Consider the following 13,858-nt stretch of genomic DNA (forward strand, 5'->3'; position numbering starts at 1 on the left):
AGTAACTGGATTGTTATAGGGCTATTATGGTGGTGTAATGTTCTGTAAAAAAAAACACAAAAAACAAAAACAAACAACAAAACACGAAATGACACTTCTTTTCCACATCCAGCCATGAAGCTTTTGTAAAACTCGCCCTTGAATCACACCATTTTAATAAGCTGGTTGTGTCTGCTGAGAGAAAATAAATGAAATGCTCTCCTGATAACTATCCCACAGCAATCACACTTTCAATGAAGACTGGTTTTATTGGACATTTCCTTTTGGTTTCATACCCAAAGACCATAAACTAACAGTTTAATGGAACACATGTGGAAACAGCTGCATTGTCATAATGTCACACACACCAAAACCTATAGACTTGTAGACAGTTCTACTTTAAATAGGCTTAACTTGTAACTGGACATTTTTTCTAACAGTAAGATTGGTAGTGAACTTACTGCTACACTATGTTAAGGAGATGTGCTGTTTGTGATAATACATACAGTACTGGTCATAACAAGTATGGCTGTCTAGTGTGATAAAGGATTTTAGATTTAAGTGTATAATTGTTTAAGCTTGGAACTGTTTGACCATATAAAGTGTAGCAATTGTTGTAAAATATACTTACGACCCACAATGTAGGTTCTTTGCTTAGCAAGCAGTCTCATGAATAATTTTCCTCAGCTTTCCTTTTATCATAATGGTTAATGGCTCAGTATCATCCATCTAAAGAGAAATTAGAATTAAATTCATTCTATATTTATAAATCTGGTGATTTTTTAGTATGATAATTTCTCTCAGATGTATTGATAACCAAACAGTTATGATTCCAAAACACTGGTGGAGGGTTAAGTGTGTGTGGGAGATCTCTATTTTTACAGAGACATATGAGTGACAGTGTCTCAGACAGTTTGGCCCAGATCTTAGATTCTGTGTTTTTCCAGTCCAGCCCTTCCTTATGTATGGAACTGTCAGGGAATTCCTGGAATGTCTGGCTTTTTTCTCTTTTTAAAATGTTTTTATTTCCAGAAAAAGAGTTTTACTAGAGAAGTTAATTTTTTAATAAATATTCCAGCATGGAAAATGGGGAAACTTTATAGACAATGAAGTTCATTATCATTAAAATGAAAGAAACAGATCTGTGTGACTCACTTGGACCTCATGGTTGCTTCCTGAAAGATGTGCCGTGCTGTAAACTGTGTAACCTTCCTGCTCCACTCAGTTTAACACTGTTACAGAAAGCTGTACAATAGTAAAAGGAGAAAGCTAGCTAGGTATGGGTTTGAGAGAAACGATGCTGAATGGCTTCCTGGTGAACCGTGCAGGAGATTTCACATGTATTTCTTGTGGTATAAATAGGATAGTAGGTTCCAGTCTATAATGCACAATACTTATCTTGCTTGTTCCATCCTTACCAGAATACCACTACACTGTGCTCTGCATGTTGTAGGTAATGCACCTTATTAGATTGTAAGTAATAGCCTGGGTAATGTACTTATGAACAAAGAATTCCACTGCTGGAGGTTTTGTGTGATAGGGAAGGAATGTGTTAAAACAAGAGAAAATTTAATTAATAAAGAAGAATGCTGAAAAAAAGCCATAAATACCAATATAAAATGCTGAACAAAATACACACATCAGCAACTCTCTAGGAATCTTTCTGCAGCTTTGCAACCACGCTCTTGGTCTACCATGTACTCTCCAAGAGAAAAGCAAAGCAAGTAATATTCATTGTATTGGTTATGCAGAATCATTACCAGTCTTGTACATCTTCATGTAAAGTAGGTAAAAAAACAGAATAAAAACAAAAAAACATGGTATTCTTTTTTTCAATGGTGTAGTAATACTACTTATTTTAAATTGTTACTGTTTCTTTAATATACAATTCCCTGAGTCCCTGCACTGGGGTTGAGGTGTGTCTGCCAAACATACTGAAACCGTTAAGTGTACCGGCTCTTTAAGGAAACCACAGGGGTGTAGCATGATGGGTTTCAAAGAGAAATGATCCCTTTTGAAGTTCTGTTTTCAGTATCTGCCAGGTATGCTGCCTCAGCGGTTTGGAAACTGTTTCTACACTCAGCTTTTCATATAATCCGCAGAGAGCAGAGGGGAATTTATAAAAACAGACAATTGAATAAAATCTTAGCACAGTAAGAGATTTGCAGAGACGCACTTCTGAGGGAAAAACACAGCTTGCAAAACAGCGGATTTGCTCCTCGCATTTTAATAACCAAAACGCAAACTGGGGGGGGCGGGGGGTTTGAATTTGAAGGCCACTCCACAATGCCTTTAGATCTTTTCATATTACTAAGAAGGCGATAAATACAGTGGCTTGCGAAAGTATTGACCCCCCTTGGTATTTTTCCTATTTTGTTGCCTTACAACCAGGAATTAAAATAGATTTTTTGGGGGTTTGTATCATTTGATTTACACAACATGCCTACCACTTTGAAGATGCAAAATATTTTTTATTGTGAAACAAACAAGAAATGAGACAAAAAAACAGAAAACTTGAGCGTGCATAAGTATTCACCCCCCCCAAAGTCAATACTTTGTAGAGCCACCTTTTGCAGCAATTACAGCTGCAAGTCTCTTGGGGTATGTATCTAGAAGCTTGGCACATCTAGCCACTGGGATTTTTGCCCATTCTTCAAGGCAAAACTGCTCCAGCGCCTTCAAGTTGGATGGGTTCTGCTGATGTACAGCAATCTTTAAGTCATACCACAGATTCTCAATTGGATTGAGGTCTGGGCTTTGACTAGGCCATTCCAAGACATTTAAATGTTTCCCCTTAAACCACTCGAGTGTTGCTTTAGCAGTATGCTTAGGGTCATTGTCCTGGTGGAAGGTGAACCTCCGTCCCGGTCTCAAATCTCTGGAAGGCTGAAACAGGTTTCCCTCAAGAATTTCCCTGTATTTAGCGCCATCCATCATTCCTTCAATTCTGACCAGTTTCCCAGTCCCTGCCGATGAAAAACATCCCCACAGCATGATGCTGCCACCACCATGCTTCACTGTGGGGATGGTGTTCTCGGGGTGATGAGAGGTGTTGGGTTTGCGCCAGACATAGCGTTTTCCTTGATGGCCAAAAAGCTCAATTTTAGTCTCATCTGACCAGAGTACCTTCTCCCATATGTTTGAGGAGTCTCCCACATGCCTTTTGGCGAACACCAAACGTGTTTGCTTATTTTTTTCTTTAAGCAATGGCTTTTTTCTGGCCACTCTTCCATAAAGCCCAGCTCTGTGGAGTGTACGGCTTAAAGTGGTCCTATGGACAGATACTCCATTTTCCACTGTGGAGCTTTGCATCTCCTTCAGCGTTATTTTTGGTCTCTTTGTTGCCTCTCTGATTAATGCCCTCCTTGCCTGGTCCGTGAGTTTTGGTGGGCGGCCCTCTCGCCAGGTTTGTTGTGATGCCATATTCTTTCCATTTTTTAATAATGTCTTTAATGGTGCTCCGTGGGATGTTCAAAGTTTCGGATATTTTTTTATAACCCAACCCTGATCTGTACTTCTCCACAACTTTGTCCCTGACCTGTTTGGAGAGCTCCTTGGTCTTCATGGTGCCGCTTGCTTGGTGGTGCCGCTTGCTTAGTGGTGTTGCAGACTCTGGGTCCATTCATGACAGGTGTATATATACTAAGATCATGTGACACTTAGATTGCACACAGATGGACTTTATTTAACTAATTATGTGACTTCTGAAGGTAATTGGTTGCACCAGATCTTATTTAGAGGCTTAATAGCAAAGGGGGTGAATACATATGCACGCAATTAGGCTTTACAGATCCCATTCAGTAAATGTATAGATATAATTTAATTTGATTAAAATACTGCAGCACACCTCTTACCAATCGTAAAATTGCTTGTTAAGTGCAATACGTAGCTCTCTATGAATTTCTGTATAGAATATTGGATACATAGATCAGACCAACATCTGTTTTTAAAAACATGTGGCGGTATATTGGAATAGTAACGTGGCTGTTTTTTTTTAATTTTTATTAATGAAATTGTTCCTGAATTAAGGAAATGCAATAAAAAAAATAAACACCATATAGTTGTATCTGTCACCAATTATATAGGACTTTTAAGTCTCATAACCCAAGGCTTTATTTATTGTACTGTAGATAATCTGTGCCTAATCCTTTAAAAAGTAAAGCAAGCTTATTTTTTGTTGTTTATATATCAACATAAAGGACCTCCTAACAGTTTTTAGGATCCTGCATTCCCAGCTCAGCTGAAAAAAAATAAATAAAAAAAATTCAAACTAGAACGGAAAAAAGAAAGGAAAGGAATTTTTTTTTGTTTGATGTCCTCCTTTTTAATAAAAAGGTTTTTATTCACCTTAATCTGAACCAGATGTGGTCCTTTGCACCAGGCATTCCCTGAAGTTTAAACTGAAGTAATTCCAGTCCCATGATAATGCAGATGTGTTACTGAGTGGACAGAGACACTACGGTGACAGCAGTTCTAGTTCCGATTTGGGTTAACCTCTTCCTTTCCAGGTCTGGTTAATCATGCATACCTGAAATGAGCAACTAAATTCTGCCTTTTTCTATTCAGCAAATTTCCACTGGCTCACTGCTGGCATGCAGTAATGGCCAAGTACTTTAGATTTTTATTGACAGTATAGTACATTCTACGTTTTATACACTTGTCTGTGCCGTCACTGGGAACAAAAATAAATAGGTGGTGTTAAAAATGTAAAGTCTTTCCATATTGAATTTGCTGTGAGCTGCAGAAAAAACACAGTAGCTGAGTGTTCGTGCCATTTTATATTACTGATTTTCAGCTGCCTCCCTTTTTAAAATGCTATAAACTTGCTCAAAGACAGGAAAGTGCAGGGGAATGCAATATACAAAGTGGCAATATCATATAGCGTATTATTCAGTATGTTTACACTGTGTTCAATATGACAGCCCTCGTCATGCCTGCATACGTTCACGGGATTATCTGAGTTCATTCCTCATTGCTTAGACATTTTAACTTGCAATAACAAAGCTTTAACTCATGAGTTATTAAAGTTTTTTTTTTTTTTTTTTTTTTTTAATCCATATTTGTTTTATGAATACAGTTTGATATTCATGAAACTGTTCTAGACTGTTGTTGGCTTCTTTAGGATTTTTGAAAAATATACCACTTGATTTTATTTAGAAAAAATGATTTTGAAAATAACATTAAATGAGTAAAAGCTTTTTTTTATTTGTATTCATTCTTTTATTAATTTTAGTAATTTAGACTGTTCCTGGTTATTTTACCTAAGCAGGTTTATTGCATTAAACAGAAGGATTAATCTACTTGTCTCATTCATATAAATCATGTATTATACCTCATATTGCCTACCTTGGGAGGTGGTTGGTAGTTTAGTTTAGTATTTCAGTCGTAATGCTCCCAGGGTGCCAAGGAAAGAAAATCCAACAAGAGCTTTATAAACAAATTCTAAAAAGAAAGCATAGTCTAAGCATTGAAACTACATCCATCATTAGACATAAAGGCTTCAGTAAATATTTTATTTCAGATATCTACCACGATAATGTCGTCTTTTTGTTTCTTAATAATAGAAATTGATCAGCTTGTTCTGCTGGTAATTTGTTCCTTACTGGCGACTCCCCTAACCACAGGTTTGAAGCATGACAAAGATATATTCATCAGTAACCTGAACAGTGTTTGCTTTTCAAACAACATATCAAAAGTTTAGCAGGTATCATTTTTCTGCCTATTCATAATGTCCATTTATAAATGTAGAATTCCCTATGCAGAATCTGAAGTCCAAACTTCTCGGCAGACCAAAATGTGGTAACTGAAGTAAAAAACAAACAAAAAAAAACAAAACATTTTGTTACTGAAGACTTTAAATGTAAAAAAAATATAAAGGCAGGGTGCTGTTTGAAAGAGAAAAACTTAACTGTTAGGGGTACCTTGCGGACTAGAATCCCTACATTAAAGAAATCTGCATGAAAATGACTGCTAAACCTTCAAGGAAGACCTCTCTGGTCAAGTGGTCCCATATTTTGGGGTATTGGTTATCTCTTCCACATACAGAGACATTGAAGGCAGAAAGTGCTGGGCTCAGGATTTCTTAAAGAAAACTTGAGAATCCATCTGACCATAATTTGTGCAAAGTGTGAAGTGTTGGGTCAGCCTGTGGGGTGCTGGCAACTGTCACATTGATTATTAATTGAGGTGTTAACAACTCCTACCATATGGTGCCTAGCTGTATGAGACAGTACTGAAATTACATATACAAAAAAAACTTAATGGAAGAGAATTGAGCAATGTGCAGTAGAACAAAATAAGTATGCACTGTAGGTAAAAGTGCATTTTTATATTTCTCTTTCTACTTCTGTATACATTCTCTATATGAAACAGATAAATCTATTATTTGAGAGCTTGGAGACAACAAAATTATGTAAAATTATGTAATTTTGAGGATACTGGTGACGTTGCAATAGAATTAAACACAGTTTTTTTTTATTCTATTACATAATTACAAAACAGCACTTGTGACTCCAGATCTTTGTGTTATATACTGTAGTAGAATCAGAAATCGGGCAGTGCAGTCTAAACACATTCTCACCGTTACTGAATCGCACACACACACACACACGCCGCGGCTGCTGGGTGATGTTGTCTAATGGACCTTTTTTCCTAAACACATTCTCTCTCTCTCCTGTAAAATGGTGTGTTTTTTCCTTTGATCTTTAATGTGATGTATTTGGAGGATAGACTTTGTCATAACATGATATTTTAGTGTTCATTCATTGTAGTTGTGAAACTATGCATACAAGAATGACTGAAATGTATTCTGCGGTGTAGCTAAGAAAGCAATACGCTTAATTCTTTAAGACTGATTCTAATATTAGCTTTTTTTAAATTTTATCTAGACAATTAGAGGATGGTCTTATGCCAGAGTAAACCAGCTTCTTAAGCTAGGATTTTGGGAGAATCAACATTTTTGGGGTTTGGTGTATGAGTTTTTTTTTTACATGACTATGGCATAATCCAATATTTACCCTATAAGACAAAAAACAATCGCTTTTTACAAAAATATGGCAAAAGCACAACTGCCGTTAAACATGTATTCATTTTAAAGGACCATGAACATTCATTAAAAACAGTTTAGGAGATCCTTTTTTTATTTATTTTTTATTTTTTAGAAACCTAATTGAATTTATTCTATATATGTATTCCCCCTCACTGACCCCCTCATTTATCTTTTTGAAAGGGCCCTAAAAGTAGATGCATGGGAAGGAGAAGCGGAAAACGCATATAACATGGTCACTGGAGTGACTCCGCAGCACAGGTACCAACCCACTTCTGGGAGCTACCAGCTTCAGTTCGCCATACAGCAGCTTCAGCGACAGAAACTGCAGTCGAGGCAACTGCTGGACCAAAGCAAGGCAAGGCACAGGGTAATGAAATCTCTACACACTCTCATTACTTTCAAGAATGTAAAAGCGCCCAGGTGAAAAATTGAATTTTCAAAGGCCAACGTTGCACAGATCATGAATAGTAAATGATTGTTGTTTACTGCGCAGGAAGTGTTTAATTCTGTTGTTGGTTACTTATTAGATTTTTCAGATGCAATGTTGCAAAGTGTTGTACAGAGTTTTACTTAGATTTGTCAGTTCGATTTTAAAATCCAATATAATGTTTATTTGGTTACAAGAACAGTATATTATAGTATACTTTTTTTTTTACTTAGTGCTACTATTCTACTTGGTTTACACTAGGGTATATATCAGGTTTAAAATGAATAAAGACCTGATTGGTTATTTTTTTAAATGCACTTGTTATGATGTCAGTATTTCAGCTGAGCTTTGCTCTGATTAATGTTAGTGAGGTGATGTTGTTTTTGGCTCAGGACTGAATGATTACGCAGTAGTTTCTGTGAAAGTGATCCCTTGTTAAACCCCCACCCTGCCCCCCCAAACTCCAACAGAGTTCAGCGGTTCAGAAAGAACTTAAAATCAGTAGAGTATTTCAGATCATACATTCAGCCATTTGGAACCAGGGTAATGCTCAAGGAGCACAAACACATTCATTTCAAAGAAAGAAAAAACATTGCTAATACACTGCTCTTAATATGGTTAAAAAGTGCATCCTTTGTATTGACAGCCACATATACATCATTAAAGAAGAGCCATGACCTTGTATACAGGTTGTCAAAAATGATTTAAGCAATTCAAAGAAGAATATTATTGAAATAAATTAATTCACTTTGCCTAGCCGAAAAGCAAACATCAAATCCAAAGGCTTTCTTGCATGGCTTTGATGTACATGGCTGGAAATCAAATTTGTATAAACAACTGATGTGGAAAACTAAACTGTTAAACTCCAGAATACTTATTCAGAGGCATACTGTGTTCTCTACTTCAGGCAATAATGAACCCAGCCTTCTTCGTGTTCAGGAATAAAAACCTGGCAGCTTTCTATATGCTAATTGGAACCGGATAAGAGGCTATATTCATAAACTCGTAGATATACTTTTTGCAGTCATCTGTATATATGATGGATCTAATATGTAACTTGCTAGAAATACATTTATTATTTCCATGCATTATCAATCAAATAATTAACTCTGATACATGCAATTAAGTGGTATATGAAAATATTTTAGATGCATGATAATTACAAGCTCACTCCTTTTCATATTTGACACTGGCCTCATGCTTAGTTTTGTGAATTCAGTAATAATGAACCAGAGGGTCATTCTGTGCAGTGAAATTAGTGGTTTCCTCAGAGGATTTGAAAACAGGGATCTTATCCTGATGATTTTCTGCCAGATGCGCAGCTGGCTTCTTGATAGCAGAGTAAACTGGCTTGCACTAACCTCAGTGGAGCATGTGTCATCTTCAGCCCCACCTCTTATAGTCATGATTTGCCTTGGAGAAAAACAAAGTTTGACTCTGTGGGGTCAATTAAGAGGCAGATTCCTGAATTTATTATTTATTAAGTCATTGAGAAAAATGGATACAAACAAAGTAGGCTTCTGCTAGAATGAACAGCTGTTTACAGATGCTTAATAGAAAAGAACTAGCAGAAATTTTGGTTAGTTGCTATGGAAGCCAAGCGAAGTGGTAGAAGTTTAATAGTTGCACACAGATTTAGGTTGCTTTTTATTGTGTGGTGTCTAAGGAAGGGGGGGAGGGGTGGGCTGACAAATCTGATTATTTTGTAGAAAATTATATTAAGTTCAATTACATTGACACCAATGCTTTTATCCTAAGTAGCTAGATTTTAATCCTGCAATGCTGTTTAATTACCTAATTTTACTGACATTTATGACAATTATTAACTAAACTTCTGCCTAGATCCTGTTAGCAAATGTGCTGTTAGGAACACTTTCGTCTTTCTTCAGTTTCCTCTCCTGGTGTTCTGGTCCGTGTTCCATTTAACGGGTTCAGACTGTGAGGCTCCTCCACAAGAGCTGGCGTCTGGCCACCTGGCAGGGAAAGAAAGGTGCCCTTCCTGGCCCTGTTAAACTACTATAGAACTACAACGTTCTGACTAATAAAACTAGCATTTCATTTATCAGCACATTAAATTGTTTCAAAATATTTCTTGCCACGCTGCTGTGCTTTTGAAACTTGTTCTGGGAAATAATAAATTGAGTGAAAAAAATAGTTCCAAAATAAAGTCTTTCATCAAGGCAAGTGGGTGCTTCCATTAGATTGATCTTTTCTTCCCTCTTGCTTATTCAAAAGCCTTTGCCTTTGCGAGGACTTTTCTACAGCAGCTTTGCACTACATTTAAAGAGGTTATCCAGAGTTTACATGACTGTATAAAATCTCTGATGTCAAGATGAATCAAGCAATCCACTCAGTAATAGGTTAGATTTTTGAAAGACCAAGGATATATTTTGAATGTACAGTAACAGGCAAATTGCAAAACAATTGCAAAATATTGAATTCACTTGTTTTAATTAAATAGGACGTACAATGTTTGGGATTGTTTGACTTGACCAGAACACATTAACACCAGTTTCTTAAAACCTTTGGATGATTGGATGTGCTGCCCCCAGTACAGGTAACCTGTCTAAATGTATTGTGGCCCACAGAATACATTACCTGCCCAAAGAATAACACCTGGAGCAATCGTACAATGACTGAAAATTGTATATTTTTTCATAAGTTTTTTTTTTTTTTACACAGGCCATCCTTGCAGAGCAGCCTCCATCGGCTGTCCCATGGTCAGGACCAGTCAGCTCTTCCAGCCAGCGACCTGTGACCAACAGGACTAGTCTCCAGCTTTCAGCTAATCCTCTGAGACCAAAGGCATTCCAGAACACCAGCCTCCTCGCACCAAAACCACCCCCAACCAACAGACAAGCTGTAATGAGAAAAGTAGCAACCCAGCGTATAAACAAGTATGTATTAATGCTTTTGGTCCTAATCTCAGCATCTTACTGGAGGTCTCCCTGAACTGACTGTCAACTGTGGATCCAGTGACTTTTTGTGGTCTATATTAACATGTATAAGGAAATGAAGTGGGCCCGTCTATATTTGAGACCTTTTACAAGCAGAATGAAAACAACTTCAGCATGAGTAGGTGAATACATACATACATACATACATACATACATACATACATATACATATAGCATGAAGGATACAGATATACAGAAGTAATTTGCAAGGCCATACTCTCCTGCAGTAATGAGATTATAAGGCAAGCGAAGAGTTAAGTAGGTAGTTAGGTGAAGTGTATGCCGTTCTCTGTGTTCTGGCAGAGTGCATGTTTGCCCTCCCCATGTGGAATTCCAGGCCCACTCACAGACTCAACTGTCCTGCATTTTTGTGGTTAGTGCTGTGTGACAGGGGAGAGTGTGGGAAAAACGGAAACCTTCGGACCAAAAATGCACTGACAGAAATGAAAAGGCCAAGATTTCTTCAGAAATAAAGAAATACTGTCCAAGGGACACAATAAAGCCTCATTGTGAAAGTAGTTTCTGTGAAACGTTTTAAACATCCTTCTGGGAATAATTTCCTTTACACTTTACATCAAACCTGGGTGGCATTCTTTATTTCTCCTCTACACCTTAATTTTTTCCTGTTATGCAGTGCTGCTTTGGAGTATTAATTTATAACTATAATAAAAGCTGTTTACAATAACATTACATTCTTCAAACAGCAGTACTTAAATAGCTTCCCCTTTTGAAACAAAAAATACAATTTAAATTTATGAGTGCTGTAAAACATAAGCGGTAGGAGTATTTCTTTAATAGTTGGCTTTGACTGAGTCTAAGGCTTAGAAAAGGATTTCCAAATTCAGGTAAAGCATGTAAAAATAAAGAAAAACTTAAGTCGTTTGGAACTATTGGCAAAGTGAAAGGCTCTGAATTAGATGTTGGGCTCAATGATCTCATTCCTCTCTTAATCAAGCCAAAGATGTGATCGTCTTTGTCGGGCCAGCTTGACTGGACCTGCTAATGCATCATAAAACATTGTTGCCTGTTGTAAGAGATTGCACTCTGTTGCCAGCAATGACAGTATTTAAAACCTTTTGTATTTTATTTGGTCGTTAGAGATTGACCAGTGAAAATACTTTAGGGTGGATGTCTGTTTTGCTTTCCAGTTCTAAAGCATAAATAGAAAATTAAAAACTGATTTGTTCTGGTGTTGGCTGGAGTTTGTCCGAATTAGGACAGAGAAATGGTTTAGATAGTCTTGTCTCACTTAATATTTTATGAATGAAGTTATGTCTGTAGGAATCTGGCTTTGGTATTTGAATAATGATTAAATACCTCCTGACGAAGACAGTTTGACAATGAAGACAGTATTTTTCAGCTTTTTCTTTTTAATTACTTTTATGTCAGGGAACCAAATAAAATTATAAAAAAAAAGATGTATAAAGAAAGTTCAGCTGTTGTTTGTAGTTGATGAATGGGAAAGTACTGTGTTTTCTCTGCTGTATGTAATGATTAAGGTAAAATGCTTTCTCGTATCATTTCGTATCACAATGTATGTCGATGTAGTCTTAATCACTCCTTGTAAATGGTGCACACAGTGGTTTGGAAAAAAAAATTAAAAAAATTCCAAGAATGTAATTTAAACCAAACCTCAGAGATGAGTTCAGTGTTAGCACGAAAAGAGTTCAGTGCTAATCCATGAGCTGTTTGAATAGTGATCCCTTTTAATGTCAGGTTAGAGTGAAAGAACCTTTTGTTGTTTTTTTTTGCTTCTGTAAAGCAGGCCAAGCTGAATCGCTAAACTACAGAAGTCTTGGCAGGGGTTGAATCTATGTTGAGGGCTGAGGTGACCCATTTTAAAGCCTTCTTAGCTGACTGGTTCTTTTTATAAATGTGTAACATTAAATAAGATCTTGCAGGCTACAGGTTTGACTTTCTTGATAATGAGGAGTATGAACCCTTCGTGGAAACCCTCCAGTAGATATAAATAACAGTCTTCATAAATCGAAGAGAGGTGTAATAAATTAGTTCATTATAAACCAAGAACTGGGCTGCAGTGCATCAGTAGGTAGTTAGCTCTAATAGTTTTATGCAACATTATTTAAAATATAATATTTGTGGAATTGTTTATTGTGGAATATATATATATATATATTCTTATTTAGCTTATTTAGTGGTGGAATGTTATAGAGACGTAGCTGAAAGGAACTAGAAGAGATCTTGGTATAATAATGAACTATACAGTAGCTCAGTGGGAGGAATGCCTGTGAGAAAATGCACAGTGCCACAGTGACCCACACACTCGCTGTGTCCTGCTGCCTGCTCAGAGCATTGAAAGCGATGAGTAAACATTTACTGGGAGAGCTCTGCTTTCCACATCCTGAAAATAGCACCACGAGACCCCCAGGACCCTCCCTGACTGCAGGCCCTCAGAGGTGGTTCCAACATGGCTGTGCCACACACGCAGTTTCAAAGGCTTTCAGAGCTGGTATGTTGGCGAGCACAATCACAACTTTATTTGAAAAGCTACAAAAAAAAAAAATCCTCCCTTTTGGCAAATGTACTGTCTGCCAATTTAAAATCCTACTTAAAAGTTGTGTCCACCCTTAAAGTGGCTATACCCACTAAACTATTATAATATAATTCCGAAAAGTATGATAAAACAGTCTTTGTGCAGTGTTTATGGCTTATAAAAACATAGCGATGAATCATTTATCTTAAGATTTTTAATGTATTTTGACTTTCAGAGTGATTTCTTCAGAGGGCCTAACAAACAGCAATGCAAGCAATGCACACAACGTGCTCTATGAGCAGGTCTCAGGAAACTCGGGTAAGTTTGTTATAATGAAATTACGAGCCCTATTCACAAAGCTTGATTCTCTGGGTGGAGTAAATGCAGGGATCTTTCTACGTACACAGGTAACTGTTCTTGATTGCCCTACTGTATAAAACAGTAAAATGTGATCCAGACACATTTCCTCCACTGACCGTGCACATTACACGCTTTTGTTGTAGGTGTTAACTTGCTAAATAGACCTGTGTAAAAGCAGATTGTGTCAATGTATCCAGTGAGGTTCAGTGAGTGAATGCCATTTTGTTGTGGAGTTGTTTTGCTATTTAAACTCTATATAACTACCAGTACTGATATATATATATATATAGACACACACACGCGCAACACACACAGTATATTTAAAATGTGAAGATGAATGTTCTGGTGCTTGTAGAATATTGTTCCCACTGTACAGTTGCACAACTATTTCCGTTTTGGTTTTGGAATAAAACAAGGCTAGAAGACCTTTTGATGTTATTGCTTTAACGGTGATATTAAGCAGTTTACTGCACAGCACATCTGTTAGTCTGATCAGGGAATCTGTACAGGTTTCTCCAAAATCTCCAAAATGTTCCCTATGGTTTTGCTTAACTGAACTGCTTCAAAGTTATATCGTATATTCAGGTTCTTTG

At 36.9% G+C, this 13,858-nt stretch overlaps 1 protein-coding gene across 6 annotated transcripts in view; it reads left to right on the forward strand.

The window, feature by feature from the left end:
- ttll5 (tubulin tyrosine ligase-like family, member 5) overlaps positions 1-13,858 on the forward strand; it is a 51,945-nt gene that overhangs the window by 32,613 nt on the left and 5,474 nt on the right. For 3 of the 6 annotated variants that reach the window (XM_041275937.1, XM_041275940.1, XM_041275938.1), the window contains 3 exons: positions 7,208-7,394; positions 10,137-10,351; positions 13,141-13,223. In XM_041275937.1, the coding sequence (XP_041131871.1) occupies positions 7,208-7,394; positions 10,137-10,351; positions 13,141-13,223 (485 nt within the window). Of the gene's footprint in view, positions 1-7,207; positions 7,395-10,136; positions 10,352-13,140; positions 13,224-13,858 lie in introns of those variants that run through there. The other 3 variants (XM_041275939.1, XM_041275941.1, XM_041275942.1) reach the window with 3 other exon arrangements.

This window comes from Polyodon spathula, chromosome 17 (assembly GCF_017654505.1).
Source record: "Polyodon spathula isolate WHYD16114869_AA chromosome 17, ASM1765450v1, whole genome shotgun sequence".
In the NCBI taxonomy this organism is placed as follows: domain Eukaryota; kingdom Metazoa; phylum Chordata; class Actinopteri; order Acipenseriformes; family Polyodontidae; genus Polyodon; species Polyodon spathula.